At 38.1% G+C, this 9,851-nt stretch overlaps 1 protein-coding gene and 1 pseudogene across 1 annotated transcript; both read left to right on the top strand.

The window, feature by feature from the left end:
* Nucleotides 1-995: 995 nt before the first annotated feature.
* On the top strand, nucleotides 996-3,662 carry LOC147277164 (disease resistance protein RGA2-like; annotated as a pseudogene).
* A 253-nt stretch (nucleotides 3,663-3,915) lies between these two features.
* On the top strand, nucleotides 3,916-7,769 carry LOC147277163 (putative disease resistance protein RGA3). The gene has a single exon (XM_086254210.1). The coding sequence runs from the start codon at nucleotides 4,073-4,075 to the stop codon at nucleotides 7,601-7,603; it is 3,531 nt and encodes a 1,176-aa protein (XP_086110336.1). The 5' UTR covers nucleotides 3,916-4,072; the 3' UTR covers nucleotides 7,604-7,769.
* Nucleotides 7,770-9,851: the final 2,082 nt, after the last annotated feature.

The raw sequence follows: 9,851 nt of genomic DNA, 5'->3' as shown, positions 1-9,851 counted from the left end.
TGAATAATTCGTATACAATATTTATATGTTTATCATGTCAATGTTATGCCATATTTTAATATTATTTAGTGTTTCACGGTTACACAACCATGAGAGCATGAAAATGAGTGGCTTCATGAACACCAGCGGCTTCTTTCCTTTAAAGCCACTTGTATATCAACTTGGCTCAAGTATGCTAATGAGAATGGCATGGGACCCAGTCTGAATGGATTCACAGTTAGGTAAACCGTGACATTGTCACAATAGATACCCCTCCCAATCGCACCACCGCACAAACCGTGAATATAACAACAATAGACATTGCAAAGTGTGCCCTTTGAGACTAATTGGCCTTGTTTGGTGGGTGTGCCTGATGAAGGATTTTGTAGTAGTGATAGTGATATTTGTACATACCCCTTATAATATGGTATTAGTGAAAAAAGCCTAATTATTATCGTTGCTTTCTTTCCTTGACATGTATTTGTGTTTCACACCCTATGAAAATGCACATAGAACTGTTCTTTAAATCCTTTGAATTAATATGGTTTTTGATTAATGTCTTGGGAAGCCAAATTTGGCTCAGTAGTCAGTACATTCAGGGAGTCAAACCCTACCAACCAAATTTGACTAATTGTCTGCCTGTCCGCCACCATCAATTGATTCGTCAAGACTTACCAAACACACAGAGCACACATGACACAACCCACTGGAAAACCTAGATCCACAACTGAACCACATTCACTGTCGAACCACCTTCTCTGCAAGCCACTTTGCTATTTTCTGTTATCCAAGCACAAGAATCGTAGCCATAGCCGTCTTAATGGCTTTTAATCTCTTGTGATCAGTTTTATGATGCCACTTCTGAAAGCATGTTGGTGATTCAATAACTTCAAACTGTTGAAACAACTTGGCAATTAAAAAGCCATCCCACTCACAATTCCTTTGAGTTAACACAGCCACTTGATCAGATCTGTCCATATTACAATTCCACGTTCTGCGAGCAGGCATAGTTTGAAATGGATGCAGCAGGCATAGTTTTATCCCCGGCTTTACAAGTGCTCTTCGACAGACTGGCATCCCCTGCCATGCAAAAGTTTTTCAAATTCTGGGGATTCGAGGACAACCTCCAGAGCCTACGACGTGTCTTAGTGAGGGTTGAAGCTATTCTTGAAGATGCAGAAGAGCAACAATTAACCAATAAAGCTGTCAGACTTTGGCTGTCAAATTAACCTCAAGAATGCAGCTTCTGATGCTCAGGACCTTCTGGACTACTTTACCGCTTACGAAGGCAACAGGTGTAATGTGAAGTTTTTTGATCCTATCTGCTTTCAAATTACAAAAGGTTATGATCCTGAAAAAATTAGAAACACGCTCCAGATGTCAGAAATGACGCTAAATGAGGGACTCTTGGGGTTTAATTTTATAGAAAATTAGGATTTAATATCAAATCTCAATAATTTTTTTGTATAGCATAAAGACTGTATAATATTTCAATTGAACTACTAAATTTAAATGTAGTTTTTTAAATTATGTCACAAATATGTTAGCCTCTTTGATTTGAACCTTTTTCATTTGACATTTTTGTCCTTTGGTCCACATATGATGAGTGTTAATTAAAATTTATAAGGTTTTGACAAAATTGCCCTTGAGAGTTTAATATTATCTTGAAAATTTGCTAATTTCACATTTAATTGTGACCGTACGACACTCACAACTTCAAATTTAGTTGTGACTGAACGACAGTTACATGTAAGTTGTGAAACAGTCATAGTTAAGTTGTGACTTAATTAAAATTTTTTTAGAAAAATTATACTACAATATAGTATAAATAGAGGTCATAAAATTACTTTTACTCAAAATAATACATAGTATAGTAGTGTAAGTTGTCTCTTTCAATTTATCAAAACAGTCACAATTAAGTTGTGATTTGATTAATTTTTTTTTTAATACAATATAGTATAAATTAATGTAATATTTGTAATATAATATTTTTTTTATTTTTTTATTGTAGTGACATGTGATATAATATTTGTAAATTCTAATACCTTTTGTTTTATTATTTTGTTTGACTTTTCAATTAGTACCTAATCTAAAATGTTATTTAATTTTAGTACCTAAACTCAAAAATTATTGAAATTTAATAGTTAAAATCAATGGACCTTTAATTTTAAAGAGCAGCCTAGCATGATAGATCGACGATCTACCATAAGGGAGACTAGCTCTTTTGTCATCGAGAAAGATATATATGGAAGAAAGGATGACAGAGAGAAGCTAGTCAATCTGTTACTATCTTCTGAAGCTTCCCCAGAAGGATGGGCAACTTGTATTCCAATAATTGGTATTGGAGGAATTGGTAAGACCACTCTTGCTCAATTGGCTTATAATGATGACAGGGTAATCCAACACTTTGATGTTCGGATGTGGGTATCTGTTTCTGAAGACTTCAATATCAAGAAGATCATGAAGACAGTTATTGAGTCTGTAACAAAGGATGAATGTAAGTTCTCGGAGATTGACCTACTTTGAGTCTCGGCTTTGGCATTTGCTGCACAACAAAAGATTTCTCCTTGTGTTAGATGATGTTTGGACCGACGACCAGGATGATTGGGACAAACTAAGACCCCTGTTTAGACAGGGTGTTGAAGGATGCAGTGTCATTGTCACAACCCGCAGTAAAAAAATTGCATTCATGATGGACTCCCCAAGGTCCCCATATTATTTGAAGGGCTTGGCTGAGGGTGATTGCTGGGTTCTGTTCAAGAAACGGGCTTTTGGACGAGGAGAAGAAGAGAAGTATGCATGCCTTTGTTCGATTGGGAAGCAGATTGTCAAAAAATGTGGAGGTGTACCATTAGCAGCAAAAAGTCTGGGAAGTGTAATGCGCTTTAAAAGAGAGGAACAACAATGGTTGTTTATGCGAGATTGTGAACTTTGGAAATTAGATGAAAGCCAACATAAAGTTTTACCTGCCCTGATGTTGAGTTATCATCATCTGCCATCACATCTCAGACAATGCTTTGCATTCTGCTGCATATTTCCCAAAAATTATGAATTCTAAAAGGAGAAGCTAATTCATCAATGGATGGCAGAAGGCTTCATTCCACAAGAAGGAAGCAAGCGTCCAGAAGACATTGGTGATAGAATACTTTTCTGAGTTGTTGTGGATATCTTTCTTCCAAGAAGTAGAGCTTTGTGATGGTGGCGGCATAATTGGATACAAAATGAATGATGTCATTCATGATCTTGCACGATATGCTGCTGGAAACGAATATGTGATACTTGAACATGGTCCTCCTCCAAATAGCCTGGCTGAAAGTCGACACTCATCTGTTGTTTATAGATATGCTGCTATTACAATTCCAGAAATTCTATATGAAGCAAAACATTTATTGATCGGAGAATCTGGCTTGTTAGAGAACACAAATAAAATGTTTTCCAGTTTCCAATATTTGCGAGTGCTAGATCTGAACAGCTGTGATGTTTCTGATTTGCCGGAATCCTTGGGTGGCTTGTTATGTTTGAGGTATCTTGACCTGAGTTACACGCCTATCTCCACGTTGCCTGTAAGCACAAGATATCTCCTTCATTTGCAGACTTTAAACCTATTTGGTTGTCATAATCTTGAAACGATGCCTTTCTTGGGAGGGATGAAGAGTCAAACCCTGCCAACCAAATTTGACTAATTGTCTGCCTATCCTCCACCATCAATTGATTCGTCAAGACTCACCAAACACCCAGAACACACATGACACAACCCACTGGAAAACCTAGATCCACAACTGAACCACATTCACTGTTGAACCACCTTCTCTGCAAGCCACTTTGCTATTTTCTGTTATCCAAGCACAAGAATCGTAGCCATAGCCGCCTTAACGGCTTTTAATCTCTTGTGATCAGTCTTATGATGCCACTTCTGAAAGCATGTTGTCGATTCAATAACTTGAACTCTTGACCAAAAGCCATCCCACTCACAAATCCTTTGAGTTAACGCAGCCACTTGTTCAGATCTGTCCATATTACATTTCCAAGTACTGCCAACCATTCTTGTCTCATCTCAGCCTTGTTTTGGTTTGGTCGTTGGTAGCTGCTAGAAATGGAAGCAGCTGCAGGCATAGTTTTATCCCCGGCTTTGCAAGTGCTCTTTGACAGACTTGCATCCCCTGCCCTGCAAAAGCTTTCCGATATCTGGGGTGTCGAGAACAACCTCCTGAGCCTACGACGTGCCTCAGAGAGGGTTGAAGCTATTCTTGAAGATGCAGAAGAGCAACAATTAAGCAATAAAGCTGTCAGACTTTGGTTGTCAAACCTCAAGAACGCAGCTTCTGATACTGAGGACCTTCTGGACTTCTTTACTGCTTACGAAGGCAACAGGTGTAATGTGAAGTTTTTCGGTTCTACCTGCTTTCAAATTATAAAAGGTTATGATCCTGAAAAAACTAGAAACACGCTCCAGATGTTAGAAATGACGCTAAATGAGGGACTCTTGGGGTTTAATTTTAAAGAGCAGCCTAGCATGATAGATCGACGATCTACCAGAAGGGAGACTAGCTCTTTTGTCATCGAGAAAGATATATATGGAAGAAAGGATGACAGAGAGAAGCTAGTCAATCTGTTACTATCTTCTGAAGCTTCCCCAGAAGGATGGGCAACTTGTATTCCAATAATTGGTATTGGAGGAATTGGTAAGACCACTCTTGCTCAATTGGCTTATAATGATGACAGGGTAATCAAAAACTTTGATCTTAGGATGTGGGTATCTGTTTCTGAAGATTTCATTGTCAAGAAGATCATGAAGACAGTTATTGAGTCTGCAACAATGGATGAATGCAAATTCTCGGAGATTGACATACTTGAGTCCCAGCTTTGGCATTCGCTGCACAAGAGAAGATTTCTTCTTGTGTTAGATGATGTTTGGACTGATGACCAGGACGATTGGGACAAACTAAGACCTTTATTTAGACAGGATGTTGAAGGATGCAAAGTCATTGTCACAAGCCGCAGTAAAAAAATTGCATTTATGATGGACTCCCCAAGTTCCCCATATTATTTGAAGGGCCTGTCCGAGGATGATTGCTGGGATTTGTTCAAGAAACGGGCTTTTGGACGAGGAGAAGAAGAGAAGCATGCACACCTTTTTTCGATTGGGAAGCAGATTGTCAAAAAATGTGGAGGTGTGCCATTAGCAGCAAAAAGTTTGGGAAGTGTAATGCGCTTTAAAAGAGAGGAACAACAGTGGTTGTTTATGCGAGATTGTGAACTTTGGAAGTTGGATGAAAGCCAACATAAAGTTTTACCTGCCCTGATGCTGAGTTATCATCATCTGCCATCACATCTTAGACAATGCTTTGCATTCTGCTCAATATTTCCCAAAAATTATGAATACAAAAAGGAGAAGCTTATTCATTTATGGATGGCAGAAGGCTTCATTCCAGAAGATGGACGCAAGCGACCAGAAGACATTGGGAATGAATACTTTTCCGAGTTGTTGTGGATATCTTTCTTTCAAGAAGTCGAGCTTTGTAATGGTAGCGACATAATTGGATACAAAATGAATGATGTCATTCATGATCTTGCACGATATGCTGCTGGAAATGAATCTGTGATACTTGAACATGGTCCTCCCCCAAATAGCCTGGCTGAAAGTCGACACTCATCTGTTGTTTATAGATATGCTGCTATTACAATTCCAGAAATTCTATATGAAGCAAAACATTTACGAACTCTCTTGTTGATCGGAGAATCTGGCTTGTTAGAGAACACAAATAAAATGTTTTCCAGTTTCCAATATTTGCGAGTGCTAGATCTGAACAGCTGTGATGTTTCTGATTTGCCGGAATCCTTGGGTGGCTTGTTATGTTTGAGGTATCTTGACCTGAGTTACACGCCTATCTCCAGGTTGCCTAAAAGCACAAGAAATCTCCTTCATTTGCAGACTTTAAACCTATTTGGTTGTCATAATCTTGAAGGGATGCCTTTCTTGGGAGGGATGAAGAGACTAAGACATCTCAATTTAACTGGATGTCTAAGTTTGACTCGGATGCCTGGTGGTATTGGTCGTTTACATCAGCTTCAGACATTGCCATTGTATGTCGTTAGCCGGAGTGTCGGCCTTGCTGAGCTGAGTGATTTAGATCTTTCTGGCAAGTTGAATATTACACACTTGGAGAATGCAAGATTTAACAGACAGAAATTATATTTGCAGCTGAAGAAAAATCTTGAGTCGTTGGGATTATATTGGGGATCTGAACATGTGGTTGAATCATTTATGAGACCACATAAAGCAAAACATCAAGTAGCCATCACACCATCGCCACGTCAGACTGTGGAAGCAATTCTTGATTGCTTGCTACCACACAAAAATCTGAAAAAGCTACTTATAAGTGACTATCCAGGAATAAGATTTGCTCATTGGGCTCTCCCGGAAAATCTAATTGCAGTTGATTTCACCAACTGTAAGAATTGTGAACATCTTCCAGCCCTTGGGAATCTTATGCTACTTAAGACTCTTTCTCTGCATGGAATGGATGGCGTGAAGTGCATTGGTACAGAGTTTTATGGTGGCGGTGCAGGCATATGGTTTCCATCACTCGAAGAACTATCACTCAGTGATTTTCCAAACTTGGAAGAGTGGTCTTGTGAAAACAACAGAAATGCATTCCCTAAGTTGAGGAAATTAATTGTTAAAAGATGTCCCAAGTTAGTACATATACCGTTGTCTCAATCCCTTCAACATCTGGAGCTTCGGGATTGTAAACCAACCTTGATGTCCTCACCAAATTTAACTTTGCTTTCTGTGCTTGTTTTAGAAAAAATTCCAGAGCTGTTCTCTCTCCCAGAAGGGTTTTTTGCATCAGCTCATCTGTCTTCTTTGAAGATCTTGTCTTGCCCCAAGCTTCGTGCACTGCCTTGGGAGATGACTTTGGTAAACTTGTCTTCTCTAAAGTCATTGACCATTCGCCAGTGTCCAGAGCTGGTCTCTCTGCAACTGCGTTTGCAAATCCTGAAAGCTCTGGAGTCACTGGACATTAGTGACTATTGCAAGATTGACTACTTGCTGGAAGGTGAAATTGGAGGTTTGAGTACCCTTCGAACTTTGTCCTTTGAGAACTGTAGTAATCTGACTTCATTGTCATCTACCTTGGAGACCCTTGCATCCCTTGAGAACTTGACCATTATGAATTGTCCAAATCTCTGTTCTTTTCCAGAAGTTGTGGAAGGCCTCTCCGCACTTCGAAGTTTGACCATCTGTAGCTGTCCTTGGTTTGATTCTCTGCCAGAAGGGTTACAAAATATCAGGACGCTGCACTCTTTGGAAATTAGTTGCTGTACCAATCTCACAGCTTTGCCAGAATGGATTGAGAATCTTGCTTCACTTACATCTTTGACCATATTTAATTGTCCTGATATAAAACAATTGCCAGCAGGTCTAAAGCTTCTCACTAAACTCCAGCACCTCTGTATTCAAGAATGTCCTGAGCTTGAGGAAAGGTGCAGACAAACAAGTGGTGAGGATTGGTGCAAAATAAAGCATGTCCGACATAAATACATTGGACCACTCGAGGTCAGGCAGTCCAGCAAAGCAAGCACATCCGGCGGCTCTTCTCTTCAGACATCTGCTCCGTAAGCAACTTCTATTTCACCATCATCAACAAGGTGTTATCATTATGGAAATCGTCATTACTCATATTTCCTGGTGTTTGTATTCTGCTTTTGTTTTTTTATGGATGAAGTCACCACAAAATTTCAATATTTCCTTCTGAGTTCTGATGTATAATTTAAATATGGATTTTCTATATATATTCCTATGTTAGCATACAAGCTTATTTGAGAATCCTCTGATCTTGTATTTATGTCATATCAATAAGATCTCTGTGTTATTCATTAAAGAAAAAGGAAAGAAATAAAAAAACACTTCATCTTTGTGTATACATTGTGGCTCTTCGTTTCGAATATCTGTTAAGTAAGCGGCTTCTGTTGCATCGATCAATCAATGGCAATGGCCATTCCTGGTGTTTGTGGTCTTTTTGTCTTATATTTTTGTACATTTCTTTTTGCTAGCTGTTTAATTTCGACAGGGATTAATTCCTTGATGGTTTATTGTTATGCAAACATGAGCAATTATGTATTCAATAGCTGTTTAATTTCTTTTTGCTAGCTACTCTCCACTTTCTCTGTCATCTCTCTCCGAGATTATTCTCTTAGGTACTTCATCTATCACTTATGCAATTTGTTCTCTTCATGTTCTGAGTAAAACTTGTACCAACTGAAGAATACATTGAAAGGGTGGTAGATACAGTAATATATATGGGATGAGATTTAAAGCCTGTTCAAGAATCTGAGGATTAATATTCAGGGGTACAAAATTGTGCATTTTGAATACAGACCTTGTTATGGGAGCTGATGATGATGATGATGAATAGGAGAAAAATATGGATGACATGTCAACATCTTTGCTGCTTTAATGAAATTTCAGACTTAACTGATTTTGCCTTTTGATAAGAATAAGTGAACAGAGTTTGGTGGTTTGAGTACTGAAATCGGAGTATTGTAGCTATAGGACCCATCCTATGTTAAAACAGCATCAGACCAACCATATATTATTACTTCAAAAGCTTTATAAGTTTACCGTTTTCATTTTTCTTTGTGAATATGAATTTTGTTTCTGTTCATTTTTATTTTGAATATGTGGTAGTCATGCGTTGTCAACAGCTCAGTTACCAATTCAGATGATGTAGCTCAGGGCAGGTAGGATTTGGAGGGTTGTTCTATAATAGTGGGGGATTGGCAGGGGGCCCTTTTGCAAACCTCGTTATCCCAGTTTCAAGAACATCTACTAGGATTTCCAAGAATTAGTATTTTTTTAGTATCTTTTTAATTCTTATTTCCTAGTTGGATTCTCTAGTTTCCTGATTTCATTAGGTCTTTTCATTAGTTGCATTAGTAATTAATTTTACTTTACGTTTTTCTAAGAACAATACTTGGGTCACCCCTTAGGGGTATCTCAAGGTCACTCCACTCTCCCAAATTCTAATTTTGGCAATGTCGGCGCATAATTGGAACCGTTCACTTTTTAGATAACATATTAAAGATCATTCCTATAAAAAATTAAATTAATCGAAAATTAATTTCTGTTTAATAGCTGTTATGTATTCAATAGCTGTTTAATTTCTTTTTGCTAGCTAGCTACTCTCCACTTTCTCTGTCATCTCTCTCCGAGATTATTCTCTTAGGTACTTCATCTATCACTTATGCAATTTGTTCTCGTCATGTTCTTAGTAAAGCTTGTACCAACTGAAGAATACATTGAAAGGGTGGTAGATAGAGTAATATATATCTGGGATGAGATTTAAAGCCTGTGCAAGAATCTGAGGATTAATATTCAGGGTTACAAAATTGTGCATTTTGAATAAAGACCTTGTTATGGGAGCTGATGATGATGATGATGAATAGGTGAAAAATATGGATGACATGTCAACATCTTTGCTGCTTTAATGAAATTTCAGACTTAACTGATTTTGTATTCGTATCATTATTAATAAAACCCTTGTGTTTTGATAAGAATAAGTGAACAGAGTTTGGTGGTTTGAGTACTGAAATCGGAGTATTGTAGCTATAGGGCCCATCCTATGTTAAAACAACATCAGACCAACCATATCTATCTTATTACTTCAAAAGCTTTATGAGTTTACAGTTTTCATTTTTCTTTGTGAATATGAATTTTGATTCTGTTCATTTTTATAATATGTGGTAGCCATGCGTTGTCGACAGCTCAGTTACCAATAGAGATGATGTAGCCAAGGGTTACTCAGGGCAGGTCGGATTTGGAGGGTTGTTCTATAATAGTGGGGGATTGGCAGGGGGCCCTTTTGCAA

The sequence above is a fragment of the Dryas octopetala genome, chromosome 8 (genome assembly GCF_963921425.1).
Source record: "Dryas octopetala chromosome 8, drDryOcto1.1, whole genome shotgun sequence".
Lineage (NCBI taxonomy): Eukaryota > Viridiplantae > Streptophyta > Magnoliopsida > Rosales > Rosaceae > Dryas > Dryas octopetala.
Note: the sequence above shows the minus strand (reverse complement) of the source record. Positions and strands in the feature narration are given on the sequence as shown.

Bases quoted from the DNA above. Each gene is read 5' to 3' on its own strand.
- LOC147277163 (XM_086254210.1), top strand. From the start codon at position 4,073: ATGGAAGCAGCTGCAGGCATAGTTTTATCCCCGGCTTTGCAAGTGCTC.